This window comes from Lemur catta, chromosome 6 (genome assembly GCF_020740605.2).
Source record: "Lemur catta isolate mLemCat1 chromosome 6, mLemCat1.pri, whole genome shotgun sequence".
NCBI lineage: Eukaryota > Metazoa > Chordata > Mammalia > Primates > Lemuridae > Lemur > Lemur catta.
Genome location: NC_059133.1, coordinates 29,031,063 through 29,048,151, shown reverse-complemented (window position 1 = coordinate 29,048,151; position 17,089 = coordinate 29,031,063). Strand labels below are relative to the sequence as shown.

General features: G+C 36.4%; 1 protein-coding gene across 3 annotated transcripts in view; it reads right to left on the bottom strand.

The window, feature by feature from the left end:
- The window catches only part of KITLG (KIT ligand), an 82,859-nt gene that overhangs the window by 6,269 nt on the left and 59,501 nt on the right, over window positions 1–17,089 (bottom strand). For 2 of the 3 annotated variants that reach the window (XM_045553277.1, XM_045553279.1), the window contains 5 exons: window positions 16,354–16,510; window positions 15,553–15,636; window positions 7,262–7,371; window positions 6,469–6,536; window positions 5,042–5,118 (listed from right to left, as the gene is read on the bottom strand). In XM_045553277.1, coding sequence (XP_045409233.1) covers window positions 5,079–5,118; window positions 6,469–6,536; window positions 7,262–7,371; window positions 15,553–15,636; window positions 16,354–16,510 — 459 coding nt within the window. In that variant the 3' untranslated portion in view covers window positions 5,042–5,078. The remainder of the gene's footprint in view (window positions 1–5,041; window positions 5,119–6,468; window positions 6,537–7,261; window positions 7,372–15,552; window positions 15,637–16,353; window positions 16,511–17,089) is intronic. The other variant, XM_045553278.1, reaches the window with a different exon arrangement.

The following is a 17,089-nucleotide window of genomic DNA, read 5'->3' as shown; positions in this document are numbered from 1 at the left end:
ACCCACCATTACCCAAGGCTCTGTGGCCTAAATTTCCAAGCTTGTCCTTATTCTCATTCTCAGACCTATTTTCTTTTGCCTTAGGCTCAGATATATAGGAAACTTCTAGTTTGTGTTTCTTTTATGAATCTCTCCACAAACTTAGGTATAATGAGAACACTTTATACACTTACCATGCTGGGGAAGTCAATAAACTGCAGAGTGTCTAAAAGCCATGCTATTTACCAATAACCAAACTGTGCCTTCCCTGTGAGTAAGCAGTCTTTCTTCCAAGGTCTCAGTTAAGATTATTTGTAGATGATTCTCAATTTTCAAATCATTTATTTCCAGCCCTGAATGTTTTCCAAAGTCTAACATATTTAGTCACTGGTCAGTTCCAACAACATTTACCAACAGGTCCTTCTCTTGACTTCCCATTTTCTTTTAATGGAATAAACATCTGGTAAGCCTCATAGGCTCCAAATCATCCTTGAGTACTGCCTGTGATGCCAAGCTTTACAATCCATCAATAACTTGGATTTGTTGAGTCTTTTACTGCAATGCTCCAAAGTGGTCTAGGCCCTGGCCCTAGATGAGCTGTCATCCTCTCACATCTTATTGGAAGACTGGCCTCACAGGTAGACTTCCTTTCTCTAGTTAATCACTGCCATCCATCTGGCCACACCAACGCCTGATTAATTTCCCTAAACCTCTGCTTTGATTGTATTACCATATCTTTTCTACACCCCCTCAATATTACCCAAGGGAGTTTGAGCCCTGTTCCTTGAATTCAAAGCCTTTTTCAAACTGATGCCCATCCTTTCTTTGCAGCATTTTAACCCTTTGCATATGACTCCCACTGGAGTCCCACTGTACAAACTGAGTCATGAATATATTAGTTTAGACTTTTGTGCCTTCTTGACTTAGTTTATGCCATTTGCAGTAAAGATCTAGCTCAGTAAAAATGCCACCTACATCACCTAGAAAGCAAAACCTTTCTACCATTGCTAGTGATTTCTCTTTCCCTTCAGATAAGGCAATGGGGTGTGCATGGCAATTCTGAGAGATGCCATCCACACCAACATCAAGAGCTGTGCTGAGTTTGCATCTTACACTGCTACATGCAGTGGCCCTGACTTTGATCTCTTACTGTATTTTCTTTGCAAGCACCTTTTGTTGCATTTTAAACTTTGGAAACTTTTAGTTTACTTTTTAAAATTGGTCATTGTGCATATGTCTTATTTCCTTTTGTAGGCTATAAGCAATTTAAGGACAGAACTAAGTTATATTAAGCTTTGCATCCACCAATGCACCTACTAGAGTTTGCTGGAATTGCATGTGTGGGAAGAGTAAAGAGCAAAATTTTACCATAATGTACAAATATAAATAAAGCTTTTAATATAATTTATCTATATTTAATTTATTTCTCTTAATCTGTGCTATACACAACCCCCACACATGAATAGTTCTTGCAGGATGCCATATATGGATACCTGGCATCAGCTAAGGGACTATGTATATTTTTAACTTTTCAGTTAGTTGTTCTCATGAGTGATGTTAAACAAACACAACTTCAGTATATATTTTTTCTTAGGTGCAACTTCTTTTGTTTCTAGTTCATTACTTATATTCCTTCCTTTCATCCATGTTCTTTCCTTGTATTTAAACTATTAAACTCTCCTTACTTCTCTTCATTTCCAAATTATAGGTTATTTCCTTCAGAGAACTATTCCATATGTTCTATATTGCAGTGTTCCAATATTTGTCTTGATTTAATTTGTTTGAGTTGGTTAAACTTCCATTTCAGGGAGAAATCCTTGCCATAAACCTGAGTCATTCTCTGTATTTTCCCCTTTCTTGCAAACCAAAAAATGATTATAATCCAAATTATATCTATTTTTTTTAGAATGTATAATTACAACTCCACATTTCATTTCTATCTTGGTACTTTTTACTACTGTTATTCTTATGTGTTGGAAGATTTCCTCTCCTGCTGCATCATAAAGTGTTCTCCCAAACCTTTCCCTCTACCACACACCTCTCCTCAGACTAGACTTAGAGTTCCTTGGAGGGTTCTGAACCTCTGCTGGTACAGGACCCAGTCTAAGGCTTACTCCATACAATGGGTGGTCAATAAATAAGTACAAATAAGATATACACATTTTGACCTGGGAGTTTGTAGATTTTTGGTGATGCGCTGGCTCTTTTCCTTCTTTTTCCCTACTTTTCCCTCAGCATTTGAATTCTGATTTATTCATACATATATGCAAGTTTATTTCTATTTTTATCTACATAAATTTTATTCTTACATTGCTGCAATTCTCCAAGATACTCATTTATCTCTCCATTTATTCAATAAATATTTATTCATTATTTATATGTGCAAAGTATAAGTGCTATAGTTTGGCAGGGTTCCAAAATGAAATTCAGAAACAGATCCTGCCCTCTAAGAGCTTACGGTTTTGAAAAGGACACAAAAGGTTTGTTTAAGTAACTGTGATGTTCTACCAAGGGTCATATGATATGTAATTGGAAGTCCACAAATAGAGGTCATTTTCACCTGGGCAGTCAGCTTTTTAGAGGTGGTAGTATCTCAGGTGAGCCTTGAGAGGGCTTTGCAGACATGAGTAAGGCTCTCTATGAAGGAGAATTAGTCACTTCTTCATTCATTCTGTCATCCATTTCACACCGACTACTCTATAAGTGTGATGAGTTTATTTCTGAACAGTTATAGCCTGCTTTAACCTGACTAATGTGATTCATTTTACACATTAGCAATATTTCATACTTGAAGAAAAATAAATTAATAGTAGATTTCCCTTGTAAGTATATTCCCCCTTGATGTGCACACCTTGATGTCCCATTGATCCAAACTAGCAAAAACGCATACGCATATAATAAAAACAAACCCTATTTCAGAAGAAGTATCTTCTTAGCTATTTGGTTAAGTGTTCACTTAGGGCTCATTCCTTCACCCAGCCTCTCATTCAACAAACATGTATTGAGAGCCTACAATGCACAGGCAACAAGTTAGGTGCTGGGGATACAGCAAGAACCAGACAGACCCAGCTCTTGTCCTTGAATGTTAACTGACTAGTGGATGTAAAATGCCATCTTTTTTCCTCCTAAACAAGTGCCTGGGTTTCCCCATCCTAATTCACTCTCCAAATGTCACTGGACAAATGCCACGATTAAAACCACATGGTTAAAGACCTACGTGCCAAAAAAGGATCCCAGCAATACAATCCAAAACGAAACAACACAGGACATTACTTGAGCATTTAAGACTCAATTGACCATTTAATGTGTGATTTGTGGATGTCTAGCTTAAGGGAACTGAAATAGTAGTTGGGAAAAAAAGAAAAAATTAGTGAAACTTATCCTGGGGCTGAAAGGTAGAGAAATGAGTTTCTAGGAAAAACAATGACTTCAGCTTGGGGAATATTGCTTCAGAAAATAAAAAGGGTTAAGGCTAGACATGGTGGTTCATGCCTATAATCCCAGCACTTTGGGAGGCTGAGGCAGGAAGATTGCCTGAGGCCAAAAGTTTGAGACCAGCCTGGGCAACAGTGAGACACAGACTCTACAAAAAAAAAAATAATAATAATAATAAAAAAATTAACAGGGCATGTTGGTATGCACCTGTGGTCCCAGCTACTCTGGAGACTGAGGGAAGAGGATCACTTGAGCCCAGGAGTTTGAGGTTGCAGTGAGCTATGATCACACCCCTGTACTCCAGAGCAACAGAGCAAGACTCTGCCCCCAAAAACAAAAAATAAAAAGGTTGAGTAAAGGGTCTATCCACTTACTGTATTTGACAGGAAGAATGAGCTTAGAGAAAAGCTGGGATGGGGAGCCAAAAAAGAAAAAAAACAGTGCTATTCATGCTTTGAACATGGTTTTCAGGGGTATGACTTAAGGCAAAAGTAAAGAAGTTTGTGGAGTAACAGGATTAAAGAGTTAAAGAAATATGCTACACAATTATTATATCATGTTATATTGAGTTATTGGAAAATGATGTTTTACAACTATAAAAGTGAGTTGCTAGGGAAGGCAAGACACTGTATGACCCAGCTCCCATGAGGGAGATGCAGTCTAGAGATAAATCTCTGAATCTGGGGCAGAAGGGAAAGCTGGAAGGATGGTGACCTGTAAGGAAAAGGAAGAACTCGCCACAGACCCCATCTGTAAAATAAACTAGGAGAGTAAATAATCCTCCGATGATGAGGCAAAGCACAGAAGAATTGAGGAATTGGGAAGAGGGAACATTCACAGATAGGCCACTGTGGTAAATACACACAGGATTCCATGAGCAATAACAAAGTTAACAGCTGGTTAGCAGAAGTCAAAGTGAGGGAGAGCACAAAAGTAGACAGGACAGGAGATAACAGCCACCAGTACCTTCTAGCCACGTCTTTCTCTTTCTCTCACAATCCTTCCACAGACTCACACAATCACAACACATATCTGCCACTGGTTATATTCAGCGCAGCCTGAGCTCTGGCCCGGGGTGAGGCATAATGATCACCAGTCACGTGGCAGGTGGCACTTGGCCTTGACAATTTTACTCTTCTGAGTGTGAGATATTTTGACCTTATCTCCTTTTCCTTAAAATGGGCAGGGAAACATTTTTGGTTTTCTCCTGTGTGAGCATCTAACAAATGGGATACTGTCATGTTATGGTAGTCACACCTGAATAAAATTGGTTTTATATGCTTTTCTCCTATTAATAATATTTTGTTTTAGTACTAATTAGCTCAATTCCCCTTGTCTAATTTATTTTCTGGCCTCAAAAATAGTCCAAGCAAGCATTCAACTGTTGATGTTCTGTCTGTCTCCCACACAAGATGAATCCACTAATCACAGTGGCACTGCTTACCTTTCAAAACTTGAGATCACACAACGAATTAGACATACACAAGTCAACTGTGTAACAACTTCCATTAACATACTGACATCTGCTTGATGGAAAACTTAATAATGAAATTTGTTTCTAAATTTTGGCATCTAAGATGCTGTATAGTTCTTGCTAAATATTTCAATCTGAATTCTAAAAACTTACCAATGTACGAAAGTAACAGTGTTGATACAATCCACAATTACACTTCTTGAAACTCTCTCTCTTTTTCTTGCAACATACTGAAAAACAATAAGAAACATGCTTATTTGCTTTTGGACAGAGATTCTGAAGTACACCATGATCTGGCTGTTGTGAAAGGCAATTTTTCTGTAAATACAGTAGCAAAGATTACAAAATTGAATGGGAGGCTAACCTTCATAAAAGTTACTATAGGGAAGAAAAAGATTTACCTGTCTCAACACAGTCTTCCCAAGTAGTTTTAAAAAGTCTCTATTTATGCATATACACATGAAACATGCTAATATGCTCTTCGCATATGTCTATGTATACATTTAGGCATGATATGAGAGAAAGTAACATGCCAAATTAAAATTATAACCGAGCAAATGAAAATATGAGTGCAGGGAAATATGAGGTAAGGTAAGAGAATAATGAGGGCCAGTGACAGCAAATGGAAAAGCATCTGAAATTTGGCCTTGGAGAAAATAATGACTATATTAAGAAAAGTTAAGGACTCTGAAAGCCAGAGTGATATAAAAAATATATTACATATGTAAGAGAAAATTGCTGAATGTATCTTGAATAGGAAGTGACACTATGAACCAGGGTTTAACACACTGACTGCCACACCAGAAGAAAAAAAAAAAAATGTTTCCTTGGGGCCACGGTGTTTTATTATGAAAACAATAAAACCTTTGATAATAAAATGATCCTTTCTAACTTAATGAAAAATTTGCTATTTTTTATTGTTTTCCGTACCTGAGTTATATGCAACTTGAAAAATAGTTCATGTGGCTCCCAAGGTAGAGGCATGTGAATTACATATGCATCACGAGGCCCTGGGCTCAAAACTAGCATGAGTTAAATACAGCTTACATGGCAGTTAATGTGTTAAGGAAGGATGTGGCGAAGGTTGAGATTAGAAGGTCTACAGAAAAGATCTATAGTGGCAACTCGAGATCATAAAGACATAAATGACGATAATGACTGTTACCACAGAACTGAGCTGGGAAAGAGACTCTGACAAATGAATCGGTATGTTTTGGTAATAGTGTGGAAAAGGAACATAAGCAAGCATGCCTCCAGAGCTCCATGACCAGTCTGAGCAAGATTCTGCGGCTTATAGAAATAAAGAAAGCAGAGGTGACCCCTTTCGATACCCTAAGAATGATCATGAAGATAGTTGTGTGAAGGTATTCTATAGGTAAATGGAGATACAGGATTGGAGAGAGAGTCAGAGGTCAGAAGCATGAATGGAGAGTTGGGACTCACTGGTTGTCAGCTACCATAATGGGAATGAACAACTTAAAGACATTAGGAGCATGTGTACAGTGTGTGAAATGCCAGTGTCAGGCTCGCTTATGCACACATTTAGCAAAAAAAAAAAAAAAGAAAAGAAAAAAAAATACCTTATCTCATTATCTTCTTCATTAATCTGTATATTTTCAACTGCCCTTGAAAGATTTGGCTGTTTCTTCTGGGAAAAGAACAATGAAATATGTTGTAAAAATATCAGTGAATGGTTATAATATTTAAGAGGTAAGTGGTCCCCACTTTTTTCTTTTATGTCAATAAATCCAACATAGGTTTTTTTTCCCAATATGTAGCACGCAAAATAATTTTGCAGTAAGAAAGCATGAAAACTGCATGATATTACTGACTCAACATTTTTAGGATGTTGAATAATAAACTGACAGATTTAAATAGTAATCAAATTCCAAAGACATTTTAGAAAGCTGAGTTGCGATGATTTAGCACATTTTAAAATTTTAGACAGGCTTCAGTAAGAATGTCCTCAATAAGAGGACAAATGAGTAGAAATCACAAATAGCAGATAATACAAATGGCATTTCTATTTGGCTTTTAAACACAGCATATGATTTTTAGCAGATTCTATTTCTTTTTATATTTAGTTCAGGCTATTAAAACAAGTTCCCAATTTTTACTTGTGGATAGATTTTTAGCTACAGGGGTAGTCTCCAGACACAACAAGGAAATGAAGGGAACCTTTCTTAAATTTAAATTTTGTTCAGACTGTCAGTTGAGGTAGGACTCATTGTTTTCTTAAGAGGATCCTTTCTCAGAAAAAGAAAGTTTGTTTGTTAATCATTTATGTAAATATAGCATGAACAAATAAATATGTAAAGTTGCTTGATCAAGGGCAAAATAAATAAATAAATAAAAAGCAATAGCAACACTTACCTTCCAGTATAAGGCTCCAAAAGCAAAGCCAATTATAAGAGAAAAGAATGCTGGCAATGCCATGGCTGCCCATTGTAGGCTAGAGTCTCCGGTGGGATTTACGGCCTTCCCTATAATTTAAAGAACACAGTGGTGAATGCAGCAGATCCACTCTAGAGATTTTGCTCAAATGCTGTGGTTGTTTCCCAACTGTTTCCATAATATACTCTTGACCTATATCTGTTTAAATTATTCAAGAGGTTGATTTTTCTGCTGAGTATTGTTTTCACAAGGCAATAAAAGTCCATGCAGTCTCCCCAAAATGAATACATTTAAAAAAGAAACTCTAGAGACAGAAAGAGATTTGACTTGGTTAATGCTGATGCATATGGAACACAGACACAGTTTTACACTATCAAGCAAATCTATCTGCAATGCCTTTATCTTCTAATGTCTTTTCACTTTCTCACCCTTGACAGCATGCCCAGAGCTTTTAAAGATGATATTTACAACCTGGATCAAAATCTGTATCCATTCAGCTATGTTTGGCCCGTTGCAAATATCAAGGCATTATGTGTGCACAGTTATAGCATTTTTAGATATTTCATGCTCAGAATCATGGCTTTTTCCTCATTGACATCTTCAATACACGTTTGCCAGGTGGTGCGTCCAAGTGCCATGGACCAAGGGTTTGATTTTTCATATTCTTTGTGTTGGAAGGCTTGAGACTAATGCTAAAGAATGGGTGAAAGCACAGTGTCACCCATTTGAAGTAAGTCACAATAAGTAACGTAGTGAGAGAGAAGACACCTTCCTCGATCCTGCCTCACTCTTCCATGAGAAGCAGAATAATTCACAAATAACAAAACATATCTCCCACAGGGGTTTCTTCCTCCTAATGTGAAAGCTATTTTGACAGGCTTTTCTGTATGTCTCCTTACAAAGAACAACTTAGCTGTTTGGGAACATTGACACATACATGCTAGTTTGCCAGAGCTAAATTTGTCATTTTCTTTTGAAGATGTACTATATTTAGAAATTATAAATTCCCAACAATTAGATGACCAAAAGATAAACTAATTCAAGGTAAACTAAGTGCTTTTGGCTAATTTTGCAATGGCATTTGGGTTGTAGGGTCAGCCTACAATTACCTATTTAACATATAAAGTACCTAAAGTATATAATATATAAGAACTGATTCACTATGTGTATATCTACATTTACAAGGGAAAAATAAAACTCAAGGATTTAACTTGAGAGGTAAGAAACATATTTTATCTACCACTTCTACGTAGTGAGAACAAGAATTGCCTGTTTCCCCACCATATGTGAACTGGGAACAGGAAATTCCCTAATTCTATAATTCCTATGTTTCCAAAGAGGCTCCAGTGAAAGGATGCTTGCAGGTATGCTCACGTGCATGCGTGTGTTGGGGGGAGGGGACAGTAAGGGATGAGTATGTAGTGTAGGATACAGGGGGTTCCCAGGTAGGCAGTTGTGGGAAGTGGGGTTATCCATTCACAGAACTATATGAATTGCCTTCATAAGACAAGACCAACAGTCCTTCTGGCCCACCCCACATTCTCAGCGCCATGGGAGATACGTTTTAGGCCTCTCAAATTGGAGCTCAACATGAATTTTCTCATCAAGATAAATCTGGGTTATAAAATGGAATTTGGTATAATTGAAGTCATACTGTCATTACAATAATACAGCTATCTTCAAGATTATATAAGATTATGTGGGCTAGTCTGGAATTTAACTACCATCTATAAAAGTGTTTTCTAGGAGAGAGTGGATTTACAGTTACAGGCAATTCCTACCATTTTAGGACTTTACTAGCACTGTCTGTAAATAAACAATTTGGCTATTTGTGGTTCTCCTTCATGGCCAACCTGCTGTGACTCCCCCTGGCTACTGGTATTGCTGGTGTGTAATTATGATAGATTTGACTAGGTGACCTCTTTGAGAGGCCCTAATCAATGTATACAGAGAGAACAAAGGAATCTATTGATATTTTGTCCCTCAAGCCCAACGGAAAATTCTAATGAGCTAGGATGGTGCTACAGAGAACTCCCATTACTGTGTCTGGTCAGCCAGATGCCCCATTCTTCCTGTTTTACCCAAAGACCAATCTCAAGTCTTGGATTTCACCACACAGATCAGAGGAAAGACCAGATTCACTAGCAAAATGCAGAAGGAGCTTACTAAAGACTGAGATATTCTGCAATTTACTACTCAGAACCTTTCTCAGGCAGGAGGACAGCACCTAAGGGAGGAGTTCCAAACAAAGCTGAGTGGAAAACCTCACTAAGGAGCGTGTACACTGCTCTCTGAGAGTGCTGTGGCTCGTTAACCACTATGACAGTCCCACCCTCAAAACTATGAGCTAATGCAAAGTTCTGGAATCTGACTATGAGCTAATGCAAAGTTCTGGAATCTGACTAAGCAGCAGCCATCCCCCTGCAGGAGAGAGGGAGGGAGAGGATGGAAAAGGGCCCACATATTACTGAGCCTCACCTCCTACAGAGGTCAATGTTACCTCGCTTTTGTTATTTCAGTTGTTAATGCACAGGGCTTGGTTCATCTAGAGGGATACTACTGTCCCTCTAGCAGAGGGAGAAAAACAACTTTATCAGAAAAGACTCACTTACACCTTCAGGGGAGGACTTCCACCACTCGCCACCACAGCCATCCACCAGGGATCAATGGGATTTGAATTGTACGCCTCAAGGCCCATATTGAAGGGTATTTGTGGCCAAAGCCCAAACTGATAACAAAGCTTTGATTTTATGTAAAGATTGCCTGCAGAGACCCTGCAGGAAGAGGGAGCTCATCTGGATAGGATTTCAGTAATCCCCAATTCATGGGTTATTCTCTTATTACTTTGACCTCACTATTACTAAAACCATCCACTGTCCAAAAATCTTGGAAACTGACTTATTGGTTTGACTATTAATAACTGATATCTGTGGAAATACAGAACACAAAAAACCGTGCTACAATTTTCCCGAACAACTTTTTAGAGTCTGCTTCGGAGCACCTCGCCTGTGAACATGGACCTCTTGGTGCTTGCTAAACAGGTAAATGGGTCCTCCTCCGTGAATCGGATCCACAGCTTGCCAGAGGCTCACCACAACTACTGATCCACAGTCATATTGCCTCTAACTGCTCGAATAATTAATGATGAACTCTTACTAGACATCAGGTTTGGCTCCAAGTACACGTGTACTACGTATTTAAAGCTCACGGAACCTTGTGAAGGAGTCACATCCTCCACTTGACTGAGGAGTCAACAGAGTTTAACTATTTTGCCTGGGGTGTGAGTGCAGGCAGTCTGAGTCAAGACTGCATTTCTAGAAGATATATAAGGTAATGTCAATGTAAGGATTCCTTTCTGTATCATTTAAGTACTGTCTGCAAGGATCTCAGACTTAAACATCTTCTAAGTATCCTTTTAGCTTTGCATAAAGGATATTACTTTGTAGACATAATTCCCTTTAGGTAACTAGTAGTTTGTATATTATCCCATGACTCTTCCTTACACACTCATGTCTCTAGATTACGTCTTCATTTGTCCTGGTCCTCTGATTGATATAACCAGCTTTTGAGTCTAATCCCTGAAACTAGCATGTTTTCTTCAAATTTCTCTAACCCTTTTCCCAAAAACCAGTCTTTACCTTCCTTTATGCTATACCTAAAACCATTTATATAATTCTATTATTATACATATTATATACTATACTATGCGTATTTTATTTACATCTGTTTTTCTTAGAATGTGAGTACCACAAAAGCTTGTCTTATGCATAGGTATCTAAGTGGCATATTCATGGTGATATAACCTAGTCAAAAGTTTCTGATAATGCAACACATATTTTTTTTTTAAAAAAAGGAAGAAAAAAGGAAACAAAATAAGGAAAAAAGAAGGCTGTTCCTTCATCTTGCAATTTAAAAAGTACCCTCAGACTCAGAGGCACAGGGTCGAACAGGTATTTTACATTCAGTTTGTCTTTTTTTTCTTTTTTTGAGACAGGAGTGCAGTGGCATCGTCATAGCTCACTGCAACCTCAAAATCCTCAGCTCCAGTAATTCGCTTCAGCCTCCCTAGTAGCTGGGACTACAGGTGCATGCCACCACACCCTGCTAATTTTTCTATTTTTTGTTGAGACTGGGTCTGGCTCTTGCTCAGATTGGTCTTGAACTCTTGGCCTCAAGCAATACTCCCACCTTGGCCTCCCAAAGTGCTAGGATTACAGGCTTGAGCCAGCACGTCCAGCCCAATCAATCTGTCTTTTAAAGTCAGTAGGAAAGGTTTTTGCCTCCAACCACAATAGTAGTTGACTAGCCTTCCCAACCTAAATAATTATAATTCTGGAAAAATTATATGAGGCAGCTATTTCCAGAAATTAGCCAATAAGTAGCACTAAAGTGTCATTCCTGGGAGAGGGAAAACACACAAAAGTACAGCACATGAGTGCCCTGGTTTTTTGGTTTAGCTCTCCTGGCTGGGCAGCACCTTCAGATTTGAGGTATGGAAGATAAGAGTCCAAGAAAGGCTTAATAGTCTCACTGAAATAGGGAGTCACAGATTGAAGTTCAGGGTTGATGTGGCTGGAGTTTGTAGATCTGGATTATTTGCAACCAGGGAGTTGTGCAGAGAAGTACCAGAAATCTCCAGACAAGTCTCCCTAAGTTGTTAGCAGAATAATAAGTTGTACATACACGGGGAGAGACATCACAAAACCTGACAAAAACAATGCCTAGGAAGTTGTAATCTTAACAGAGACTCCAGCAGTCATACAACAATGGGGGACAAGGGCGTTCTCACAAGCAAGATTGGAGAGATTTTCTGAGCAGTTCAGAGATATCTCAGAAATTGCATGCCTTAGGAATGAGACCACTCTCCCCCTGTGCCCAAGAAAGTTTAAAAGCAAGCCTGGGAGGAAAGATAAAGCTCATTTGCTAGTAACTGAACCTCTTACCAGAACAAAATTCAACAGCCTCTAAAGAAATGCTATAAAATCCATAAGATGCTCAATGACATAGTATCCATAATATTCAGCATATTATTTAAAAAATCACTAACCATTTAAAAGAAAATGTGACCCATAATCAAGTAAGAAAAAAAGTCAATAAAACCAACCCTGAGATGACCTACATGTTGAAATTAGGAGACAAGAACTTTAGAGCAGCTATTATAATTATATTTAAAGAACAAAAGAGAAAATACTGTCATAATGAATATGCAGATGGAAGGTCTCATCAGAGAAATATAAAAAATAAGAAATGGGAAATTCTAGAGTACAAAATATAAATTTAGAAATCAGAAAATTTACTGAATGAAAAGATTCAGCAGATTAGAGATGGTATAAAAAAAAGTCAGTGAGCTTGAAAACAGACGAGTAGAAATTATTCAGAAGAGCAAAGAGAAAAGTTAAAAAAATGAACAAAACTTCTATGACCTAAGACACAATATCAAACTGCCTAAAATATGGGTGATTAGTAAATCAGGAGAGCAGAGACAAAATGGAGTAAAAAATTTGAAAAAATTAGGACCAAATTTTCCCCAAATTTGGGGGAAAACAAACTTACAGATCCAAGAAGCTTGACAAACTCCAAGAAATAAAAATACAAAAAAAATTCATAGGCATAATCTAGTCAAACTGCTAAAAAGGAGAAAATTTTGAAAGAATGCAGAGGAAAAAATGAGCTACTATTATACATGCAGGGAAAACATAATACAAATGATGGCTACTTTTTCCTTTTTTCAGAAACAATAGCTACAGGAAGACAATGGAGGGACATTTTTAAAGAACTGAAGGAAAAAAAATTCTGTTAACCCAGAATTCGATATCCAGTAGAAAGTACCTGCTCCATGTAAGACAAAGACATTTTCCAATTAAAAGAAAAAAGAGAATTTGTTACCAACAGATCTGTACTACAAGAAACACTAAACAGTTTTTCATCCCGAAAGGAATTAACATCAGATGAAAACATGGATTTACAAGAGGGAACGAAGGGCACAGGAAATAATAAATATGTGGATAAATATAAAAGACAAAGACTATATTGTGAGGCTTATAGCCTATGTAGATATACATGTCAATAACAATACAAAAGATGGGTATGGGTAGTAAAACCATCCTGTTTCAAGGTTCTTATATTTTTTCTAAAGTGCGACAATATTAACTCTAGATAGAATATTATAAGTTAACATGTGTGCTTTAATTAATTCCTAATATAACCACAAAATAATGTACAAAGGTGCCGTTAAAAAGTCAACAGTAATTAAAATGGAACACTAAGAAAACCCCATAAACATTATTTAACCCTAAAAAGGGCTAGAAAGAAGGAATGGAGAATCGATAAACAAATAGGACAAATAAAAAACAAGTAACAAAATGATAGTCCCAAATCCAACTATACCAATAATTTATTATATATAAATGAATGAAACACTCTAATTAAAAATCAGAGATAGACTAGATAAAATAGCAAGGCCTGACTATATGCTGTCTACCAGAGATATACTTAAAAATAAAGACAACAGGTTGAAAATAAAGGAAAGCAAAAGATATACCACGAAAACAGTAAGCATAAGAAAGATTGGCTCTACTAATAACAGACAAGTATACACTTCAAAACAAAGAACACTACCAGAGGTAATGAGGGATGTTTCAGAAAAGGCCGATTAATCCGAAGACATAACAGTAATAAATGTATAATCGTGTAATAATAGAGCTTCAAAATATGCTAAGCAAAAAACTTAGATCCAAAAGGAGAATCAGAAAAATCCACAATCAAAAAGAAAGATTTTTAATTCCCCTTTCTCAGTAAAAGATAAAAAATTAGACAATGGAAGAGATGAATAACACTATCTACTACTTTGGCCAAATTTGAAAATGCTGCACCTAATAGTTCAATAAAATACATAAAGTAAGTCTCAATACATTTTAAAAAAGAAACAGTTGTTTTCTGACAATAATAACATTACATTAGAAACCAATAACTATAAGATATCTAGGAAAGCTCCAAAATTTGACATAACAACCCACTTTTACCCATAAATCAAAGAGGAAATCACACATATACACAAAAATGATAACAAAACCACAACATATAGAAATGTGTGGGATATAGCTAAAGCAGTGCTTACAAGGATATTTATACTTGTAAATGCTGATAGTTAGAAAAAATGGGTTAAAATAAATGATCGAATTTTTCCACCTTAAAAAGCTAGAACAAGTTGTGTAAATTAAACCCAAAGTAAGCAGAAGGAAAGAAATAATAAAGATTAGAAATCAACGAAATATAAACAGAATTTAAGAAGCCAAACGTTGCTACTTTGAAAAGATTAAAAACATCCATAATTAGTAAGAAAGACCTTAACTGACTGACAAACATATAAGACCCTAGTCTCTTTCTGAAACTTTTCAGATCTGATGTGTTATCAATAAAGACTATGTGAATGGCCTCATCTCAGTTCAGTTCAGGTTTTGATACCAAAAATTCCAAAATAAATTGTAATTTAGAGATTTTTTTAAAATTCTGAATGACATACAGGCTAATGTGAATTTATAATAAATTGCTTACTTCTTTTTACAGACAGGTCTTTTATGTTCCTGAACAAATGACAGTGCCCTATTTATAAATCGTAAGGGATGACTTTTTTAGCTAAGATCACAAGATGATCTTTTTCTTCCTGTACCTTCCATGAGGCTAGATAGTATTCACTAAATCCAAAACCTTTATAATGACCTTTGTCCGGATGTCAAAAGAGGACAGTCTTCCAGGGATCCGAGTTCTTGGCCAAAGAGGACAGAAATTTCAGGAAAATAAGCACAGTCTCCTCCACTCTAACATACAATTTTATAGTAAAATAACAATATCATCAAATTTCCAAATACACAATAATAAATACTGATTCACACAAAACTGAAAATATCCTTGGAATTCTACACAACTACCCTTTGCACATTCAATTTTAAAATTCCATTTCTGTTAGGCACATTCCACACAAAATATATGTCTACTATGAAAAAATAGTAAATAATATTTATAAAATTAGTTTCATGCCTTATTTAAAATAACCTTAGCAGAAAATTTATTGGCTGAATTCTCTGAACATTATCTCAAGCTCTAGGGAAACTCAATTCTATAATCTTAAATCTCAGGAAGACCATAAGAAGTATAACAGTAACAGAAACAGTATTAATAGTAATAATCAGAAATTTCTTTAAAAGCCCATGCAATACTCCTATAGATGCTAATGGAGCCATGCATGCATTAAATCACATATGTGTACTTACTATTACTGCTACTGCTGTCATTCCTAAGGGAGCTGGCTGCAACAGGGGGTAACATAAATGGTTTTGTGACACTGACTCTGGAATCTAAATAGAAAGCAATAACGTGTCAGTGTTATATGGTGATTTATAGGAATCACAGAGTCCCCAAAAGGTGAAGTGCAATACCAGAGTACTTGCCAGGTCTGCTTCCCAAATTGAAATTATTCCGATCCTATTTATTTCACCCTAGGTCCTGCTATTCTATTTTATTAAGAAATTCACCACAGTCACCGTGTAGAACAAAGGTTATTGCATACATGTTCTAATAAATATGAATAATGAAAATTGTCATTTAAAAACACAAAGTAATGAAATTAAGGTTTTGAGCTGTAGGGATAGGGGGGAAAGAGTCTCAATACTGAGTCACTATATTGAAGGTCAGAATTTATGACTTAGAGTTAGATCCTTAAGAAAAAGATTTGAGAAAGGAACAGTAAGAAGACTAGAGGTGAAGAATAATATAATTTTACATTACTAGCAAATATTTAGATGAGAAAAAATAGAAGCGATTATCTCAGATACTGTTTACTCACACATAGTTCTTTAATTTGAAAATGAGTATTGTTTTTGCTTGGAAACCAACAAATCTACAATCATTAGTTTCTTTTGTGCCACTGATATGTTCTTTATTTTTTTTAGACATACACACATGTATCTTTCTATAGCTACACATATATTTGATTCGGAGGTAGATTCTTATCTACGCAGGTAAGATTCAGGCTTGCTATTTATATTTGAACTGGAAACACTTGTATGTCTTACCTTTCTCAGGACTTAATGTTGAAGAAATAATGCAATCACTAGTTTCAGATGCCACCATAAAGTCCTTGAAGGCATCAATGGATCTATTAAAAATTCTAAAGAATTCTTCAGGAGTAAAGCGCCTAGGTTCTGGGCTCTTAGATGATTTTTTTACATTCTAGAAGAAAAAAAACAGGATTATATTTTTCAAATAGCCTATAGACAACTGAGGACAAGATAATGGACTATAAATATGTCCTCCAAAGATTCAAGTATTTGGGCTCTTATAACTAACACTTTTAGATAGCTGTTTTAACATACATAATTCAAATCGGTAGTGTAGAATACTGATCCTAAAAAAGTCTGAGTCTCAACTAGGGATCAGAGCAATGAAGGGCGGGAAGGTACAATGAACATAATGTCACAACAATGAAATGATCCTGACAACAAACTAGGGACATTTTTCTTTAGAGATACTCATTAAAAACATTCATGCTGATTTTAAAAAGACTGCTCCATAATGCATGCTCCAGTATCCCAAAATTAAAAAGTCTGATGATAACTAAATGTTGGCAAGGACATGGAGTGAAGGGAACTCACATACTGTGGTATAACGTAAGTGGACACATTTGATATTATCTAGTAAGGTTGGACGTGTGCCCATCCTGTGATCCGGAAATCCCACTCCCAGGTAAATACCCTAATGAAACTCTTGCACCTATGCACCATAAGACATATAAGAGAGTTCTTAGCAGCA